General features: G+C 44.8%; 1 protein-coding gene across 1 annotated transcript; it reads left to right on the top strand.

Annotated features, from left to right (window-relative positions):
• The first annotated feature begins 356 nt into the window (after positions 1-356).
• Positions 357-11,155, top strand: LOC136871636 (ejaculatory bulb-specific protein 3). Its single transcript, XM_067145114.2, has 2 exons — positions 357-546; positions 10,844-11,155. Exons 1-2 carry the CDS (start codon positions 357-359, stop codon positions 11,047-11,049), a joined length of 396 nt encoding a protein of 131 aa, XP_067001215.2. The 3' UTR covers positions 11,050-11,155.
• The last annotated feature ends 11,021 nt before the right edge of the window (positions 11,156-22,176 follow it).

The raw sequence follows: 22,176 nt of genomic DNA, 5'->3' as shown, positions 1-22,176 counted from the left end.
ATCTTCCCAGCCCTAGCTCTTTTCTACTCCATCGTCGCCGAAAAAGCACTGTGTTATTGCGACAGTAAGCAGGTAGCAAAAGAAAAATCTTTCTGTTAATAGGATATTAAACATTTCCTTGGCTGTACCCAGTGTGGCGTGTCTGGCAGTAGTTCGTCATGGGACAAGAACTCGACAAGGGCAGGTGCTCCATTTGATGATGTTTTATTGACAATTTGGAGAGAAAATAACCGTCTTGTTATGCAAATAGTCGCGAGCAATTCCTCCGTCATTTGTGAATAATGTATTCTCAATGACTCAAGCGCCATATATAAGATGTTGGTGTACAGGGAAGCTCTTTACAATCGTCTTCAACCATGCCGAGTACCGTTCTGACAGTAGCTGTGATTGCGCTAGTGGGCGTTTTTAGCTCAGTGGATGCCTATGGTGACCGACTGGACAAAGTAGACGTGGATGAGGTTCTCAGGAGCGATCGTCTCGTCAACAATTACATCAAGTGTCTCATGGATGACGGTCCCTGCACTCCTGATGCGGCGGAACTAAGAAGTAAGTTTTGAAAATATGCAATAGCTTATATGATCAGGACGTTTGTAAACTTTCGTTATTTGCTCCATACTTCGTTTAATCTCGGATTAAGCACGTAAAACATTGCTCCTACTTACTTGTGCCAGGCTCCTCACTTTAATCTATTCTATCCGATCTCCCCTTTCCCACTGTGGTTGGGGGCGGTAGAACAACACCCACAGTATCCCGTGCCTGTCGTAAGAGGCGACTAAAAGGAGCCCCAGGGGTTCTGAAGTTCGGAGCGTGGCCTAGCAACCACGGGGGCCTTAGCCGAGTCCTGGTATTGCTTCCACTTACTTTTGTCAGGCTTCTCATTTTTTTGCAATTTGCTTTACGTCGCACCGACACAGATAGGTCTTATGTCTACTATGGGATAGGAAAGTTCTAGGAGTGGAATGGAAGCGGCCGTGGCCTTAATTAAGGAACAGCCCCAGAATCTGCCTGATGTGAAAATGGGAAACCACGGAAAACCATCTTCAGGGCTGCCGACAGTGGGATTCGAACCCACTATCTTCCGGATGCAAGCTCACAGCCGTGCGCCCCTAACCGCACGGTCAACTCACCCGGTTGCCTTCGTATGTAAAATGGTTTTAGAGAAATGAATATTTTTGTCTCCGGTCTTAACTCCATTTAGCTCCGTGAGAGGTGATATTTTTCAAACCTCGCCTTCAGTAACATCTAAAACAAAGAAGCGACTGTCATGTGAAATTCGTACGGGAAATGGTTTCGGAGAAATGGATACTTTTGTTATCAGGTCTTACCCCCATTCAAACCCCTAAGAACCTCTTACGTCAAACGGTATCAAAGGAATGAATATTTTTGCTTCCGGGGCTAACCCTCATTTAAACCCCTCATGGTTGCAATGTTTTATTATATTTCACGCCTAGGATATAAAATAGCAACCATCATGTGAAAATTTGTCTGCGTATATAAAACTATTTTGGAGGTACGAATAATTTTGTTTTCCAGCTTTAATCCCCTAGTTAACTCCATAAAGGATGACATTCGTTTTAAAACTGAACGTCTTGGGCATAGAAGCGACCATCACGTGAATTTTTAAATTCATACGTCAAATGCTTTCGGAGAAGTGAATATTTTGTAACAGGGTCTCGTCCTAATTCAAAGCCATAAGAGGTGAAAAGTTGTAAGAACATTTCGTATTTAATATCTAAGACATAGAAGAGCCACCATAGCGTGAAATGTCAACCTTGCACGTCAAATGGTTTCTAACTCCCTTACGGCTGTAGTATTTAATATAACATCTAGGACGTAAAAGAGTAAGCGGCATGTGAAATTTCAAGCTCGTAAGTCAGAGGGAATCGGGGGCGGTTTTAACCCCCTTTTAACTCTCTAAGGAGTAGTTTAAAAATCAAACTTTGTCTTATTTAACATCTTGAACATGAAAGATTATGTGATATAGAATTTGTTTTACACCGACACAGATAGGTGTTATGGCGACGATGGGACAGGAAAGTGCCAGGAATGGGAAGGAAGTGACCGTTGCCTTAATTAAGGTACAGCCCCAGCATTTGCCTGGTGTGAAAATGGGAAACCACGGAAAACCATCTTCATGGCTGCCGACAGTTGGGTTCGAACCCACTATCTCCCGAATATTGGATACTGGCCGCACTTAAGCGACTGCAGCTATCAGCTAGATATACTTTGGTTTTCAGGGTTGAACTCTCGTTTTAATCCCTCACGGGGGAAATTCTTTCAAACCCGTCCTTAGTGAGGATGTAACCGAGCTCGATAGCTGCAGTCGCTTAAGTGCGGCCAGTATCCAATATTCGGGAGATAGTGGGTTCGAACCCCACTGTCGGCAGCCCTGAAGATGGTTTTCCGTGGTTTCCCATTTTCACACCAGGCAAATGCTGGGGCTGTACCTTAATTAAGGCCACGGCCGCTTCCTTTCCCATCCTAGCCCTTTCCTGTCCCATCGTCGCCATAACACTTATCTGTGTCGGTGCGACGTAAAGCCAATAGATAAAAAAGGGAGATAACTCATAAGGGCAATGATTGCGCGAAATTTGACTTCCTTCGGAGGTACACTGATTAGTCGGTGAGTCAGTGGGTTTTCGCTTTTAAGTACAGTAAGAGGCGACTAAACGGGACCCTAGGGCTCTCAACTTGGGAGCGTGGGTTGCGACTACGGGGCCCTTAGCTGAGTTCAGGCATTGCTTCCACTTACTTGTGCCAGGCTCCTCACTGTCATCTCTCCTATCCGACCTCCCTTGGCCAACTTTTGTTATTTTCCGACCCTGACGGTATTAGAACATTCGAGGCTTACTGAGTAATTCATTTTCACGCCCTTCGTGGCCCTTGTCTTTCTTTGGCTGATATCTTCACTTTTTGAAGTGTCGGATCCAGTTTATTTTTTCCGCTCTGATTAGTGCTATATAGAGGATGGTTGCCTAGTTGTACTTCCTCTTAAAACAATAATCAAGACCGCCATCGCCTGCGACGTAAAGCCAATTGAAAAAAAAAAAAAAAAAAAAAAAAAAAAAAAAAAAAAAAAAAAAAGGCCTAAAAGAACCTCTTCATTATAATCAAACGTTATAAAGTGAAGTTCCCTTCCAAGTGTTTCCTTTGAAGACAAACGTCGTTCAAACCGAGCGAATGGCTGCGCGGTTTGAGTCACGTAGCTGTGAGCTTGCGTTTGGGAGATAGTGTCTTCGAACCCCACTGGCGGCAGCCCTGAAAATGGGGCTGTGCCATAATTAAGGCCAAGGACGCTTCCATTCCACTTCTAGGCCATTCCTAATCCCTTCGTCGCCTAGAAGACCTGAATGCTTCGGTGCTGCGACGTACGTAAAACAAATTATATAAAATAAATAAAAAACGTTTAAGTTTCCGGAACGTATTGGCTGTCGGCATTCTTCTTGTGATATACGCATTGGGGATGTAATGACTTCTGTTTTGTAACTGCACAGGTGTCCGGCTCCATGGCTAAATGATTAGCGTGCTGGCTTTAGTCACAGGGGTCCTCCCCCTGTGGGTGGGGGGTGGGGGGTAGAATAACACCCACGATATCCCCTGCCTGTTGTAAGAGGCGACTTAAAGGGGCCCCAGGGGCTCTGAACTTTGGTGCGTGGGTTGGCGACCACGGGGCCCTTAGCTGAGTCCTGGCATTGCTTCCACTTACTTGTGCCAGGCTCCTCACCTTCATCTATCCTATGTGACCTCTCTTGGTCAACTCTTGTTCTTTTCTGACCCCGACGCTATTAGGTTTGCGAGGGCTAGGGAGTCTTTCATTTTCACGCCCTTCGTGGCCCTTATCATTCTTTGACCGGTATCTTCATTTTTCGAAGTGTCGGATCCCTTCCATTTTTCTCTCTGATTAGTGTTATATAGAGGATGATTGCCTACTTGTACTTCCTCTTAAAACAGTAATCATCACCACCACCTGTCAGTGTCAGTGTCTCTCTCTCTTAGTCCAACCCTTCGTAAGGGTGTAGTGGCATCACGCGACAATCCTTTTGGTGATCTTCCTCCAGGAGTCTCTGTTTTGGGCATGGTGACTTGCTTGCTGTAAGCTCATCCTGGTTAAGTTCTTGATCTGGTCCATCCATCGTAACGGCGCACGTCCTCTAGGTCTTCGGCCTTCGACTTTTCCCTCTATGATAAGTATTTCCATTGCCTCCTGCCTTCTGGCAATATGACCAAAATATCCGAGTTGTTTTTGGTTGATAAGGGTCGACAGTCTTGTTCTGATGCCGAGCTGTTGCAGGATCGATTCATTAGTACGGTGTGCTGTCCATGGTATTCGCAGTAATCTCCTATAGCACCACATTTCTAGAGCATCAATCCTGCGGCGATCCGCCGTCTTCATCGTCCAAGTTTCTGCTGCATAGGTCGCGATAGGGAAGATCAGAGTTCGCATGAGGGTGAGCTTTGTCTTGGAAGTGATGGAGGTGTCCTTCCAGATGCGAGTAAGTTTTGCTGTTGAATTTCTCGCAATTGCAATGCGCTTGCGGATCTCAGGTTCACAGTCTCCAGTATTTGTGACAATAGATCCTAGATACTCGAAGCGACTGACAACCTCATAATCCGCAATTCTTGTGATGGCAGGTCTGTTGTTATTAAAACGGTCTACAATCATCACTTTGGTCTTTTTATTGTTGATTTCAAGACCATATTCTCTGCTTCGCTCGTCTAGCCTCCGCATGATGGTTTCTAATTCATGATCATCTGTTGCAATAATCACGGTGTCATCTGCATATCTGAGGTTGTTAATTTTCCTGCCACCAACTGTGATGCCGTCACTCCAGTCCTCGAGGATCTCCCTCATAATATACTCACTGTATACATTAAATAAGAGGGGGAAAGAATGCAACCTTGTCGCACACCAGCACAAGTAGAAAAGACGTCTGAGAGGTCGCCATTAACTCTCACTGTCGCAGTGTTCGAAGAGTACAATTGTTGGATCAGGTACACTAAATGTCTTGGCGTCCCCATCTCAGTGAGTATAGCCCAGAGCTTTGACCATTTTACCTTGTCGAAGGCTTTCTTGTAGTCCACGAAGCATAGGAACATCTTGATATTATATTCCCTTGTCTTCTCTATGAGCTGCCGGATGTTTAGGATCTGCTCACGAGTTCCTTTGCCTGGAACAAACCCGGTTTGTTCCTCTGAGATTTGTGGAAGTAAGAAGGTCTTCAGCCTCTCGTTCAGCACCGTGAGCATGATTTTACTTGCATGGGAGATGAGGGCTATCGTTCGATAATTTGCACAGTCAAGTGGAGAACCTTTCTTGAACAGTGGTACGAAGACGGAGTGGCACCACTGGTCCGGCTAATTTCCAGATGTCCATATCTTCTGACATAGCTTGTGCAGGATGTCGACACCTAGGTCACCCATGTTCTTTAGGATTTCAGCAGTGATTCCATCTTGGCCTGGTGCTTTCCTGTTCCGGAGCTTTTTTATTGCATGTTCCACTTCTTCTCTAAGGATCATTAGTTCAAAGTCTGTTGGGTTCTGGTGACCTGGCATTGGTTGTGGGTCATCAGTGAACAGCTTGATGCAGTATTCTCTCCATACTTTGGCGATGCCCGCTGCATTTGTATTGATATTCCCTTGGTCATCTTTAATAATCTGAGTCTTAGGCATAAACTCTCGTGCTAAGTATTTTACCTTGTCGTACAGTTCTGTGCTGTGATTTTTGGTCGCATGCGCCTCTAGTTCTGCACACAGTTTCTTAATGTGTTCATTCTTGTCTCTTCTACAAGCATGTTTGATATCACTGTTCAGTTTTTTCATTAGTCGTCCTTGTTGTTCTGGATCTGTAACTGTGAGCCGGATGTTAAGTCTCATTTCAACTAGTGCCAAAGTTTCGTCAGTCATCCAGTGTTGTCGCTTCACTATAGTGTTCATTTTTGGGACCCTGCTCGCTGCGTCTGTGATCCATTCTTCAATTCTCTTCCAAGCTATGTCACAATTTCCCTCTAGTTCAGGTGGCCCAGTGCTTCGTAGTGTTTCTTGGAAAGCAACTGGCTCAGGGGCCGCTAACTTTTTCGAGTTTATTTTGACAACTGGTTTGCTCAGTTTGATTCTGAGGTAGGCCCAGAGTAAACGATGATCCGATCCGCATTCGGCACTAGGTTTTGTTTTCATATTACGGAAGGAGGTTCTCCATCTTTTATCGACAAGGATGTAATCAATTTGGTTCTTAACATGCCCATTCGGAGAGGTCCACGTAAAGAGACGGCGTTTGTGGTGTTTAAACATGGTATTCATAATGGAAAGATTGTTTTCGCTTGCAAACTGTATCAACCGGTTGCCTCGCTCATTACGTGCACCCAGGCCATACTGTCCTATAGTTTCTCGCAAGTGGTTGTCCATCGAGGTGGTTCCTACTTTTGCATTGAAGTCTCCCAATATGACGGTAATGCCTTTTGGTTTAAGTGATGCTATTGTATTTTCCATGTCTGCATAGAAGTCTTCGATTTCTTGGTCGTCTGCAGCGGTGGTGGGTAGATATACCTGGATCAGGTGTAGTTTATATGGTTTAGTGTTGAGAGTGAGGGTCAGTATTCTTCCATTGATAGGTCTGTATTCCTCAACATATTGGGATATCCGCTTATCAACAAGAAACGTGACGCCATTCTGACCTGTATCATTTGCCCCGGCGATGTATATTACATGGTCATCTGTTTCAAAATGCCCACATCCTTTCCAGTGAGTTTCTGACAGTCCACAAATGTCTATTTGGTGTTTCTTTAGTTCTCTTTCTACAATGCGAAGTTTTCCTGTCTGAAGTAACCCTCTCACATTCCATGTAGCTATTGCTTTACCTTTGCGAAGTTGGTCTGTATTTGGTCGATCAGTAGCAGATTTACCGTGCGAGGCCTGATCGTTCACCTCTGCACGTCCGGTCGCACATTTCACATCGTTCGGCCCGGACCCAAACTGACGCCGATCGATACTCGGGTCGCGCAGCATACCAATATTCATTTCTTGACTCTGCATGATGCGCTCATGGGATGATAATCAGGTGGTTTCCCCTTGCCTTCCTGATCCTATGCCGTTGGCCATCCAGTGGCTCCTCCGCCTTTAGGGGCAGTTACCCACCCCAAGGACAAGAGGGTGCCCTGGACCTCTACCTGCTCGTCCGCCCTCCGGGGAGGCCGTTGGCACTTGGTAGAGGGGGACCACTTATACCGGTGATCACTCGGTAGACGCAGTTTAATGTCATGCCCGGGACATCAGTGTCAGTGTACATGCTTAACATAATGTGTGTTATGTACCTAGGTACAATGAAGCTGTGAATAGCTTAAAGAATATATTGTTCTTTCTTTTCTTAATCTGTTTACCGTCCAGGTTTGGTTTCTCCCTCGGACTCAGCGAGGGATCCCACCTCTACCGCCTTAAGGGCAGTGTCCTGGAGCGTGAGACATTAGGTCGGAGATACAACTGTGGACGATGACCAGTACCTCGCCCAGGCGGCCTCACCTACTACAGTATGCTGAACAGGGGCCTTGGTGGGGGATGGGAAGATTGGAAGGGATAGACAAGGAAGAGGGAAGGAAGCGGCCGTGGTCTTAAGTTAGGTACCATCCCGGCAGTTGCCTGGAGAAGTGGGAAACCACGGAAAACAACTTCCAGCATGGCTGAGGTGGGAATCGAACTCACCTCTACTCAGTTGACCTCCCGAGACTGAGTTGACCCCGTTCCAGTCTTCGTACCACTTTTCAAATTTCGTGGCAGAGCAGGGAATCGAACCCGTGCCTCCGGGGGTGGCAGTTAATCACACTAACCACTACACTACAGAGGCGGACAAAAATATTTTCATAGAGCAATATTCGCAACGAGGATCCATATTTAGATCTCAAAGACGTTACCGGTACCTTACTGATTCATCCACAACGACACACTCCTTGGTTGTAGGAAGTGCGCTACTTATGCTTGCACCTTTCACCTTGAAAATTCCGTGTCATACATAAGATTCATGTTTTAGAGAGTATATTTTGATCCTATCACAATAAATCACTTTAGATAACCTACTAACTTGACCTTATTAGCGATACTTGTATTATAACAGCACTCCATATACAGCATGTTTGTGGAATGGTCCTTTAATCTTGACGCAAAGATTGCAAATAGTCGTTTCTCCTGTGCAAGTCCCCCTGTGTGTGGGGAAAGTAGAATAACATCTATGGTATCCCCTGCTTGTTGTAAAAGGTAACTAAAAGGGGCCCCAGGGCTCTTCATATGAAAGCATGGGTTGGCGACTACAGGACCCTTAGCTGAGCCCTGGCTTTGCTTCCACTTACTTGTGCCAGGCCCTTCACTTTCATCGACCCTATCTGAACTCCCTTGGTCAACTCTTGTTCGTTTCCGAACCCGACGCTATTAGGTTTTCGAGGCCTAGGGAATCTTGGATTTTCATACCCTTCGTGGCCCCTGTCTACCTTTGGCCGATATCTTCATGCTTCGAAGTGTCGGATCCCTTCCACTTCTTTCTCTGATAAAGAGGGTGCTTGCTTAGTTGTACTTCTTCTTAAAACAATAATCACCACGTCCGACCCCCCTTGGTCACGTCTTGTTCTTGCAAGTTTGGCGCGTTTTACATTGCTGATGTGTAGATAGCAAGCCGAGCGATATCGAGCTGGGTTAGCATTGTTACATGATTTCCATATCTTTATGAATTTTAAGAGACTAGTCGACCACTCTGTATAGATTACCAAGATTTTTTCATCATCATCATCATCTGTTTACCCTCCAGGTTCGGTTTTTCCCTCGGACTTAGCGAGGGATCCCACCTCTACCGCCTCAAGGGCAGTGTCCTGGAGCGTCAGACTCTTGGTCGGGGGATACAACTGGGGAGTATGACCAGTACCTCGCCCAGGCGGCCTCACCTGCTATGCTGAACAGGGGCCTTGTGGAGGGATGGGAAGATTGGAAGGGATAGGCAAGGAAGAGGGAAGGAAGCGGCCGTGGCCTTAAGTTAGGAACCATCCCGGCATTCGCCTGGAGGAGAAGTGGGAAACCACGGAAAACCACTTCCAGGATGGCTGCCCCAGGGGCTGTGAACTTTTGAGCGTGGTTTGGCGACCACGGGGCCCTCAGCTGAGTCCTGACATTGCTTCCACTTACTTGTGCCAGGCTCCTCACTTTCATCTATCCTATCCGACCTCCCTTGGTCAACTCTTGTTCTTTTCCGACCCCGACGCTATTAGGTTTGCGAGGGCTAGGGAGTCTTTCATTTTCACGCCCTTCGTGGCCCTTGCCTTTCTTTGGCCGATAACTTCATTTTTCGAAGTGTTGGACCCCTTCCGTTTTTCCCTCTGATTAGTGTTAAATAGAGGATGGTTGCCCAGTTGTACTTCCTCTTAAAACAATAATCACCACCACCACCACTTCCAGGATGGCTGAGGAGGAATCGAACCCACCTCTACTCAGTTGACCTCCCGAGGCTGAGTGGACCCCGTTCCAGCCCTCATACCACTTATCAAATTTCGTGGCAGAGCCGGGAATCGAACCCGGGCCTCCGGGGGTGGCAGCTAATCACGCTAACCACTACACCACAGAGGCAGACACCAAGATGTTGTTACCACATAATATCGTAGCTTCCACGGAAGATACACATTCATGTAGTATACGTGTTAGTACAATGTGAGTGTAGAGCGTGAAATTCTGTTCGTGTTGTCAAAATACCACTTTCAATGCAAAGTGAACTTTAGAACCCACGGTATATCTGCACAGGGCAGACACAGGGTGGTCATTCCTTGTCATCTTCAGCTGATTGCTCCGAACCGTCGAGCTATGTTTTAGCAATTAATTACAACACTACCATTGATTTTACGAAGAAATTACTATTACCATTAAAGTTAGGATACTGTATGTTGATTGATCATCACCTAAGTTTCATTGAAATATACAGAGTGGTCGGAAAAAAAGTGAACCGAGAATATGTGCGTTAGAGGATTGGTCATACTAATAAATAGATTGAAAAAATAATTATATCTCGCGCCGTTATTATTTTGTTAACTTTTGAAGTTAGTCCGACTCTGTGGTGTAGTGGTTAGTGTGACTAGCAGCCACACTCAGAGGTCCGAGTTCGATTCCCGTTTCTGCCACGAAATTTGAAAAGTGGCAAGAGGGCTGGAACGGGGTCCACTCAGCCTCGGGAGGTCAACTGAGTACAGAGGGGTTCGATTCCTACCTCAACCATCCTCGAAGTGGTTTTCCGTGGTTTCCCACTTCTTCTCCAGGCAAATGCCGGGATGGTACCTAACTTAAGACCACGGCCGCTTCCTTCCCTCTTCCTTGTCTATCCCTTCCAATCTTTCCGTCCCCCAGCAAGGCCCCTGTTCAGCATAGCAGGTGAGGCTGCCTGGACGAGGTACTGGTCATCCTCCCCAGTTGTATCTCCCGACCCTTGAGGCGATAGAGGTGGGATCCCTCGCCGAGTCCGAGGGAAAAAAACAACCCTGGAGGGTAAACAGATTAAGAAAGAAAGAAAGAAAGAAAGAAAGAAAGAAAGAAAGAAAGAAAGAAAGAAAATATATTAAACATAATAACTGAAGGTTTTACCAGCGTTAGGTTATGAGTAGGATGGCGTATATACAACAAAGCGACCTGATTGGCTAAGTTCAGCTTCTGATAAAACGGCAACGACGTGAGATATCGAATTACTTTTTTCAAACTATTCATCAGTATGACCAACCCTCTAACGCTGATATACCCAGTTCACGTTGTACCCGGCCACTCTGTATAAGATCCAACAAATTTCTGTGTCTTTGTGCTTCCAGTTAAATAGAAATTTCCTTTATGTTTACAGAAATTATCCCCGATGCTCTGGAGTCAGACTGCAGTGAATGTTCCGAGAAACAGAAGACGAACGCAGATAAAGTGATTCATTTCCTGATTGACAACAAACCTGAGCAATGGAAAGGCCTGGAGACCAAATACGATCCTACAGGAGAGTATCGCAAGAACTACGAGGCTAGCAAGAACGAGAAGGAAGAAGAAACAACATCTGAATAGGGTATTTTGTGCTTGCAATTCCAGTTTCTTTATCTGTTCACGATGTGTTGTGAACGTTTTCTGAGATTAAAGTAAGAAGCTCGAACTCTTTCAATAAAATGTTGTTTCTGACGAAAGCTTTATGTTTTGTTTTAGTGTTTTGTGTCTCCTTATACCGTACTTTCGCACTTATTGACGGTTACGACCTTATGCAGCTAACTTTTAGCCACTCATGTCTTATGCTTAAGATTGCTGAATTGAGCGAGATATTCTTGTTAAATGTAGGCTGCTAGATCATTATGTATTTTTAGGACAAAATTCCGACAGACTTACTGTCACTTACAATCTAAAATCCAAAACAATTGAATGGACGTTACGCATTATCATCATCATCATCATCATTTTAGTCTAATATTTCAATTTCAATGTTTGATTTGTTTATGAAACTCTCTTCCATTTCCCCGAACCCGACGGTATTACGTATGGAGGCCCATGGAGTCTACAGTTTTCACGCCCTTCGTGGCTCTTGTCCTTCTTTGGCCGATATCTTCATTTTTCGAACTGTTGGAGCCCTTCAATTTTTTCTCTCTGATTAGTGTTAATAGAAGAAGGTTGTCTAGTTGCACTTCCTCTTAAATTAATAAGCATCACCACCACTACCACTTTCATATTTTAACAGCAGCATTTTATTAAGAGCACTCTACTATCAGTTCTAGTAACTCTTAAATTTTGATCTCCCCGTGGAGTGGGGCGGTAGAATAACACCCACGGTATCCCCTGCCTGTCGTAAGAGGTGACTGAAAGGGGCCCTAGGGGCTCCGAATTTTGGAGAGTGGGTTGGCGACGACGCGACCCTTAGCTGAGTCCTGGCATTGCTTCCACTTACTTGTGCCAGGCTCCTCATTTTCATCTATCCTGTCCGACCTCCCTTGGTTAACTCTTGTTCTTTTCCAAACCCCGACGGTATTACGTATGGAGGCCTAGGGAGTCTTTCATTTTCATGCCGTTCGTGCCCCTTGTCTTTCTTTGGCCGATACCTTCATTTTTCAAAATGTCGGGCCCCTTCCAATATTTCTCCCCGATTCGTGTTATATAGAGGTCGGTTGCCCAGTTGTCCCCCTGTGTGTGGGGGCTGTATAATAACATCCACGGTTTCCCCTGCCTGTTGTAAGAAGAGACTAAAAGAGACCCCAGGAGCTCTCAACTTGGGAACGTGGGTTGGCGACTACGGGACCCTTAGCCGAGTCTTGGCATTGCTTCCACTTACTTGTGCCAGGCTCCTCACTTTCATCTACCCTATCCGACCTCCATTGGTCAACTCTTGTTCTTTTCGGACTCCGACGCTATTAGAGCATCGAGGGTTAGGGAGTCTTTCATTTTCATGCCGTTCGTGCCCCTTGTCTTTCTTTGGCCGATATCTTCATTCTTCGAACTGTTGGACCCCTTCCATTTTTTGTTTCTGATTAGCGTTATATAGAGGATGATTACCTAGTTGTACTTCCTTTTAAACATATAATCACCACCACCACCACCACCACCACCACCACCACCACCACCACCACCACCACCACATATGTATCATAAATCACAGCCATTAATTGTCAAAACATCCTATTGATTCATTAGACCCTGAGTAAAACTATCAAAAACCGATTAAGATTTACTTTAAATGAAAAGCAGTAAAGGATCGGTCTTCAAAAGGAGGTCACGGAGTTCTTTTCTCGTTCGGATCGTCATATAATACACAACGCTAAATTAGTGCGGTTGGTTTGTACAGTACATGGTGATTTGTACATTTCTATACATTTTTGCGCCAATTTTAACCATTCCAGATAAATTCACAGACCAGTGGTTTAGCGACCTAATTAAGTCAGTCCGACTACTATTTTCCGGTACTTGGCCGCGCAAAAATAGTTTCTGTATAAAAATAATCTATAAACCGTAAAATAACCATTTAAATCTATATTAAATATTTCCCTTCCGCATACGGACATGAATCGAGTTCATCCTTGCTGAATTTATTAGGCCTACTTACGTTTACTTCCTATAATGAGCAAAGCAAAGCAAAGTCACCTCCGTACAGGCCATGAAGGCCCTTGGAGGAGTGGAAGGTAAAGGCTTCTACCATTGTTAACCTCGGCACGTGATGGGGTAGAGTGGTTAGCTCTACGCCCGGCCACCTTTGCCCCCAGGAATTAACCTGGTACTCATTTTTGGTGTAGGCTGAGTGAACCTCAGGGCCATATGCACCTCCTGAAGTGGAAATCTCGTTTCTTAAATTTTACGACTTTCTGACGGGGATTCGAACCCACGTCCTTCCGGGCGAACCGAGCACGCCTTTACCGCCTTGGCCGGGCAGGCCCCCGTCCTACAATGATAGGCTACCTAAATCCGACAAAGTATCTATAACACTTGAATGTGTATTTAACCATGAAGAGTTTTCTGGAGTTATCCTTCTCGTATGCAGTACTACAGAGTTGATTTATGACAATGTGGGCGGGGCCTTTAATGGCCAAGACGGCTAAACCACGGTACAGATTCTTGGGAATTGCCACAATTTTTTTTTTTTTGGAAAACTCAACTAAGAATTTTGATATGGTTCCTCTTGCTCCGATGAAAAGTCCTACAACGCTTATACAGGAGTTGTATGATTCTTTGCTGTAGCTGATGGTTGGTTCATAGAAGGCTCGCTTCCCCGCGCCTACCTCTGCTGGTTGACTTGTGTCGACCTCACATCTAATGGTGGTCCCACTTCCGTTTCGTCGTTGTTCAGCAGCTATGACATCCGTATATATCAAGCAATAGCCAAATTTTTAAGTGAAGCCAATTTAACATTGTGATATGTTTGTTCTGTAGTCTGTAGTTAAACTGTTCTCATCCAACCAAAGTTCCTGTACCGTGGCTTTCCATCACCAATTAGTCACAATGCCATTAACGGTCCCATGTAAAGATGTTGCTCTTTGACTTTCCTGTTTTCTAAATGTACAGAGTTGGCAGCATGGTCTTACGGACCAAATGCTAAAAAAAAAAAAAAAAAAAAAAAAAAAAAAAAAAAAAAAAAAAATCTAATGGTGGGGTTCAGAATATGGTATATGCAAAGTCCTTTTCTCGATCAATTCCGATTACCGGTATATCTTTTCTCCGATTGCTTCCACCGTCAGCAACACATGGCACCTCTTCCTGTACCTCCCCCTGTGGGTGGGGGCGGGAGAATAACACCCACGGTATCCACTGCCTGTCGTAAGAGGCGACTAAAAGGGGCCTAAGGGGCTCTGAACTTTTGAGCGTGGATTGGCGACCGCGGGGCCCTCGGCTGAGTCCTGGCATTGCTTCCACTTACTTGTGTCAGGCTCCTTACTTTCGTCTATCCTATCCGACCTCCCTTGGTCAACTATTGTTCTTATCAGACCCCGATGGTATTACGTATGGAGGCCTAGGGAATCCTTCATTTTCATGCCCTTGATGCCCCTTGTTTTCCTATGGCCGATACCTTCATTTACCTCCCCCCTTCCATTTTTCTCTCTGATTAGTGTTATATAGAGGATGGTTGCCTAGTTGTACTTCCTCTTAAAACAATAACCACCACCACCACTCTTCATGTACCTCGTAACCTTTCTGGGAGAATGCTGTTGCAATTTTAGATCTTATTCTGTTGTGCCTAACGTTCCTAAGCAAGTCCTCCCGTGGACATCAACCAAGAAGATGAGCTAAAGTTTCAGGCTCACTGGAGTGCCTGCAGTGGACTCCATCCCGGCTACGTCCAGGGAGGGCCCGTACAGGAACCACGTTGTATAGCATTTTCAGTGCGTCTTTCCACTCTGATCCGGAGAGTCCATTTAGGGTGTCGATCCATCGGTTAGCCGGTGTATTCTTGATAGAAGATGGCTCCTTTACCCTGAGTTCTTAATGCTCACCATTTGCTATACTCTTTTTTTTTTTCCCCTTAGCATTTCTCTTAACTTCCTTGAGCCAAGTTCCTCGAGTTGCGTGTTATCTCCGTTTCTTAGGTCAAGGCTCTGAACGCACTGTTTCTTCTCTCCTACCAGATTGTGCAATGATGTTACATACTGATTACCAGCCTTTTTTTAGTAAGTGATAGATGTTAAGAGTTGAAGTGGTGCCTCCCATTTTGCCTTCCATAGCGCAAGGCCCTTCATTTTCCTTGTAGAGTATAGAGTTATCTGGCGTGTCTGCAGGTAACTGAAAAATGTCTTTGATATTGTAGACATGAATTAAGAAGGACTGCGGAATTTTAGTGGTATTAGCGTTCTGCAGAAGGTAGCCTATATGTGAGTGGAACATAATAACTGATTTACAACCAAGAATTTTTGCTCTGCTTTTAACAGAGGTCTCTTTCGTAAAATGTCGAGATTGTATTTTTTGTCATTTATAACATTTTGCTGATCGAAAATAATTTTGTCGTGGAATCTGACTCCCAAATATCGAATATTTTCGTCGGGTTCGAGGTGTCGAATAGTAAAAATGCTCTATCCAATTACCAAAGGGCAGTAAGAAGGTCTTCCCTTTACAATATTTTGCAATATTTATAGCCACTGATTTAGATGGATTTAGCTGAAGCCCATTTTCTCTAAACGCCTCTTTGGCCATGCCAGTTAGTACAGTGACGTGTTCTTGGCTATTGGCTATTATAACGGTGTCATCTCCAAACCCCATGCAAATTAGCTGCTGAAGTCCTGTAACAGGCTGATAACCATACTCAGTGAAGACCGACTCCTCCGAAAGTTCATCCAGTATGAAGTTGTATAGAGCTGGTGAAAGTGGCGCACCTTGCATAACTCCTCTTGCTTCTATAGCAGTCGAGTTATCTGTTTGCAACTGAACTGTTATTTACTTTAGTTTGGAAGGTAATTCTAGATGGTCTAACATTTTATCAATATGGAGATGGCCTAACATATCAAACGTCTTTGTGATGTCGAGAAATACTATGATCACATCATCTTTTCTTAATTTTGCAGTTCTTAATATACTGTCCAGATTTGTTACATTCGTATATGTCCCAGGTCAAAAAGAGAAACCTCGCTGATTTTTGTGGAAACTGACATAGCTCCGCAATCTTAAGTCCAGTATTCTCTCAAAAATTATTTTTAGTATCGAACACATTGTTATTGGCCTCCAGTTTTCCATGTCTGTTACATCGCCACCTGTGTAAATTAATATGGTTCTAGTCTTATGAAGGCATGGAGGAGCATAGCTTGTTAACGACATACGAGTAAAAATCAGTGCTAAGATTGACGAAGCCTTTTCACTTTCAACTGCTCTCATTAGTACTCGATCAGGAGCTCAAATACATGGGTTTTCTATGATATTGTTGGACCTCAAGTCTTTCTAACAATCAATCAATCAGTCACTACTGATCTGCATTTAGGCCAGTCGCCCAGGTGGCAGATTCCCTATCTGTTGTTTTCCTAGACTTTTCTTATATGATCGCAAAGAAATTGGAAAATTATTGAACATTTCCCTTGGTAAGTTATTCCAATCCCTAACTCCCCTTCCTATAAACGAATATTTGCCTCAATTTGTCCTCTTGAATTCCAACTTTATCTTCATATTGTGATCTTTCCTACTTTTAAAGACACCACTCAAACTTATTCGTCTACTCCGCAAGATGATTGAGATTGATGATTGTTGTTTAAAGGGGCCTAACATCTAGGTCATCGGCCCCTAATGGTACGAAATGAGACGAAATGGAATGATATATTAAAAATCTAATATTCTCCACTGACCAGAATTCAAAAACGTGAGAACGAAGAATGAATGGATGGACATGAATTTAAAACAATCAGTGGTTGCGACCCGCAATGTCTCACATTCACATAAACAGACGTGACAATATCGTATTACTGACCAAGGGACTACTGCTATAGCATAACACGGAATCGATTATGCGTGCAGTCAAATGGGGGACCTAAATCGCAGGTATCCGCCCCTCATAACGGTACTGATCGCTATCAAAATAGAACCATGGTATTTGTTATGTTGCGGTACTAATCAAAAGTAGCAGAGACTTGCGGCATTCCACACATTATTGTACTACTCAGAGCTTATGAAATTCGACATAATACAGACCTATGCTTTCTCACTTTGCGGCGCCATTTACAGGCAACGCAAACCTATGGTGTTCATCACAGAAGAGTACTAACCACAGGGACCTCTCCCTATCCCGTGGTGTTCCTCATATAGTGGGTACTAATCATAGGCAAGGCAGAACCATGGTAGCTATCATCCCATGGTCCTGCTCATATGGTGGTACTAATCACAGGTACTGCAAAAGCCGACCGCGCGGTGCTCCTGTGTGCTACTGATCACAAACCAATTTCGTACCTAATGTAGTGGTACTACGCACAAGTAAAAGCAACCCTTGGTGTTCTCCGCGTGGTGGTACTAATCACAAGTAATTTTATGGTTCTAATACAATCAACCCTTGGTCGCCCCTTTTAGTCGCCTCTCACGACAGGCAGGGGATACCGTGGGTGTATTATTCGTCAGCCTCCCCCACCCACAGGGGGTGTGTGTTTGGTCCGCGAGAGGTATTTTATTTCCCTCAAGTCCGCCGGCAAGCCGGTTAGGACCCCCCTATCCGCCACCTGGGACGCGCCACGTGGGAGTATCACCTCTCCCCCTGCTACGCCTGCGTAGCAGGTTCGTGGTACTCCGCAAGAGAAGGTATAGTATAATATAGTATCGTATAGTATAGTATAGTATAGTATAGTATAGTATAGTATAGTATGAAAGAAATTGACTTGTACCGAGCTCGATAGCTGCAGTCGCTTAAGTGCGGTCAATATCCAGTATTCGGAAGATAGTAGGTTCGAACTCCACTGTCGGCAGCCCTGAAAATGGTTTTCCGTGGTTTCCCATTTTCACACCAGGCAAATGCTGGGGCTGTACCTTAATTAAGGCCACGGCCGCTTCCTTCCCACTCCTAGCCCTTTCCTGTCCCATCGTCGCCATAAGACCTCTCTGTGTCGGTGCGACGTAAAGCAAAAAAAAAAAAAAAAAAAAAAAAAAAACCCTTGACTTGTCATCTCCATGGCACCAAACCTCGAAAAGTGTGTTTCACGATAATACTCCAGACAGTACTAAAACGAGAAAGAAAAGGCAAGGTTGCAGAAAGTTGCAATAATAAAAGATTCGTTTCACAGTACTGCAAAAATACCAGTCAAGGTAATCTCTGAATTTCTGGATCTAAAATCACTTAAAACTAGAATATTAAATTGTAAGGATTTCTCTGAAAATGAAAATCTACCACTTGTTTTACAGTCTTTGAGCGGGTCAGGGATGTAATGAATGAAACATATATAGGCTGTTATTACAATGGGGTCGCCACTCCCAAGGTGAACCCCCTGTGGGTGGGAGCGGTAGAATAACACCCACGGTATCCCCTGCCTGTCGTAAGAGGCGACTAAAAGGGGCCTCAGAGACTCTGAACTTTGGAGTGTGGGTTGGCGACCACGAGGCCCTCAGCTGAGTCCTGGTATTGTTTCCACTTACTTGTGCCAGGCTCCTCACTTTCATCTATCCTAACTGACCTCCCTTGGTCAACTCTTGTTCTTTTCCGATCCCGACGCTATTAGGTTTGCGAGGGCTAGGGAGTCTTTCATTTTCACGCCCTTGTCTTCCTTTGGCCGATATCTTCATTTTTCGAAGTGTCGGACACCTTCCATTTTTCCCTCTGATTAGTGTTATATAGAGGATGGTTGAACAGTTGTACTTCCTCTTAAAACAATAATCACCATCACCACTCCCAAGGTGATTTACTAATGACTGATAAATGCTATGAAATGATAATGAAGAGTGTTTCTGGAATGAAAGATGACAGGGAAAACCGGAGTACCCGGAGAAAAACCTGTCTCGCCTCCGCTTTGTCCAGCACAAATCTCACAAGGAGCGACCGGGATTTAAACCACGGTATCCAGCGGTGAGAGGCCGACGCGCTACCGTCTGAACCACGGAGGCTAAGGATTTCTCTACTTATCAGAAATGTTCACTTAGGCAAGTTATGTACACATTTTGAAATATCACAAGCAAAGCACGTACCTTGGTCTACCATATCTCCCAAAATCTATTGAGATCCGTCTAGGAAACACGTCCTTCCATGGACGGTTACTAAACACAAATGGTGCGCCCTGCTTGCTCCCGGGGATGCGATGAGAAACATCTCTTTTTCAATATATTTAACAACACAACGGATGTGCAAATCAGCATGATTGTAACAAAAATCAGACCCTTGAAAATTAAAGTTATTTTCAATCTCCATAATAATGGAAATCATGACTTTGACTGTTCGCATTTTTCACGGCCAGATAGCTGTGGCGTCGCGTTGGCAGCCCTGAAGGAGGCTTTCTGTGGTTTCCTATTTTCACATAAGGCAAATATAAAGACTTTATCTTAATTAAATTCGCCTCTGTGGTGTAGTGGTTAGCGTGATTAGCTGCCACCCCCGGAGGCCCGGGTTCGATTCCCGGCTCTGCCACGAAATTTGAAAAATGGTATGAGGGCTGGAACGGGGTCCACTCAGCCTCGGAAGGTCAACTGAGTAGAGCTGGGTTCGATTCCCACCTCAGCCATCCTGGAAGTGGTTTTCCGTGGTTTCCCACTTCTCCTCCAGGCGAATGCCGGGATGGTACCTAACATAAGGCCACGGCCGCTTCCTTCCCTCTTCCTTGCCTATCCCTTCCAATCTTCCCATCCCTCCACAAGGCCCCTGTTCAGCATAGCAGGTGAGGCCGCCTGGGCGAGGTACTGGTCATTCTCCCCAGTTGTATCCCCGACCAAGAGTCTGAAGCTCCAGGACACTGCCCTTGAGGCGGTAGAGGTGGGATCCCTCGCTGTGTCCGAGGGAAACGCCGACCCTGGAGGGTAAACAGATGATGATGATGATGATGATGATGATGATGATGATCTTAATTAAGCTACGGCTATTACCTTCTAAATTCTATCCCGCCATCGTCATCGAAAACCTAATGCAGTTAGTTCAACATTAAAGAGCTAAACATAAAAAAAGAAAAATAATGCTTTGCAGTAAGAAGGTGGAAGTGCAATTATTTTAATGTAAAACTGAACACTGTCCTCCACGAAGTTACTACGCTGGCGTAGTAGGGGGAGAGGTGATACTCCCACGTGGCGCGTCCCAGGTGGCGGATAGGGGGGTCCTAACCGGCTTGCCGGCGGACTTGAGGGAAATAAAATAGCTCTCGCGGACCAAACACACATCTCCCTGTGGGTGGGGGACGCAGAAGAAGAATACACCCACGGTATCCCATGCCTTTCGTAAGAGGCGACTAAAAGGGGCGACCAAGGGATGATCGAATTATAACCATGATACTACTTGTAATTAGTACCACCACGCGGGGAACACCATGGGTCGTCTTTACTGGCGCGTAGTACCACTATCTTAGGTACACAATAGGTTTGTGATTAGTAGCGACAGTGTGTGAATCAGAGAGAGTTTTACAGTACCTGTGATTAGTACCACTATATGAGCAATACCATGGGTATGCCTTGCATATGATTAGCACCCACGATGTGAGGAACACCACGGGATAGTACGAGTCCCTGTGATTAGTACACCTCTGTGAGAAACACCATAGGTTTGCGTTGCCTGTAAATGGCGCCGCAATGTGAGAAACACCATAGGTCTGTGTTACATGTGCACATTACATTACCTGTGAGTAGTACCATAATGTGTGGAATACCGTGAGTCTACGCTGCTTTTGATTTGTACCGCAACATGACAAATACCATGGTTCTACTTTCCTAGCGATAAGTACCATTATGAGGGGCCGATGACCTGGATTTTGGGCCCCTTTAGACTACAAGCATAATCAATTCAGAATTGTGTTTTAGAAGCAGTTCCTTGGTCAGTAATACCATTATTTGACGCTAGTTTCTGGGAACGTGGGGCATTGCGGGTCGCATCCACTGATTGTTTTAAATTCATGTCCATCCATTCATTCTTCGTCATCACGTTTTGAATTCTGGCCAGTGGAGGATTTTGAACTTTAAAGTTTTCATTACATTTCGTCTCATTTCGTACCATTAGGGGCCGATGACCTAGATATTAGGCCCCTTTAAAGAACAAGCATCATCATCAAACACTGTCCTAAAAAGATATTTTGCGTACCATTGCAACATTTCAGTGCTAGACTTTCAACCTGGAGGAGTGTCACCCAGTTGTCGACCTTGACCCGCAAGTCTTCTGCGAAGTTTCTTGGTCGCCCTGCAGCTTGTTATAGCGACCGCAAGCACCTCATGTACAGTCGGTTAGCAATCGTCATTGTGCTTACCAATATCCTACCGAACGAACATTCCAATATTCATCTGTCCATCTCTCTCGTCCCCCTATGGGTGGAGGTGGAATAATAAAAAACACGGTATCACCTGCTTGTCGTAAGTGGCGATTAAAAGGGGCCCTAGGGGCTCTTAACTTTGGAGCGTGGGTTGGTAACCATGGGGCCCTCAGCTGAGCCCTGACATTGCTTCCACATATTCGTGCCAGGCTCCTCAATTTCATCTATCCCATCTGACCTCCCTTGGTCGAATCTTGTTCTTTTCGACCCCGGCGGTATTAGGTTTGCGAATCCTAGAGAGTATTTCATTTTCACGCCATTCGTGGCCCTTGTCTTCCTTTGGCCGATACCTTCATTTTCAAAGTGTCGGATCTCTTCAAAATTTTCTCTCTGATTAGTGTTATATAGAGGATGGTTGCATAGTTGTACTTCGTCTTAAAACAATAATCACCACCACCAGCACGCTCGTTATAGAGGTTGGCTGGCCTTAATGAAGTTAAGCGAATGTGAAACGACTGTACAATGTCAGAAAATGTAATATTTAGAATATAATAGAAACTGGCTTCAGGGGCGTAACGTTAGCCTGCAATGGAGGTGGGCCCGGGCTTTTAAGGAGCCCCACAGACATCTCGCAGCAAAATAAATAAATAAATAAATAAATAAATAAATAAATAAATAAATAAATAAATAAATAAATAAATGTATAGCATATATAGCCTAATGTCACTCTGCACGGAAATGGTCCGGGCAGTTTTGTAGAATCAGTCTAAATAGTTTGTTTAACAATTTGTACGTACTGCAATTGCCATCTAGCAGCTGTAAAAAATACTTGCCCTTG

This window comes from Anabrus simplex, chromosome 4, assembly GCF_040414725.1.
Source record: "Anabrus simplex isolate iqAnaSimp1 chromosome 4, ASM4041472v1, whole genome shotgun sequence".
Lineage (NCBI taxonomy): Eukaryota > Metazoa > Arthropoda > Insecta > Orthoptera > Tettigoniidae > Anabrus > Anabrus simplex.
Note: the sequence above shows the minus strand (reverse complement) of the source record. Positions and strands in the feature narration are given on the sequence as shown.

What these genes read in the sequence shown, in the direction of transcription:
- LOC136871636 (XM_067145114.2), top strand. Translation starts at nt 357, where the DNA reads ATGCCGAGTACCGTTCTGACAGTAGCTGTGATTGCGCTAGTGGGCGTT. An exon ending in TGATGCGGCGGAACTAAGAA is followed by an intron (nt 547 to 10,843) that starts GTAAGTTTTGAA and finishes TTATGTTTACAG; the next exon opens with AAATTATCCCCGATGCTCTG.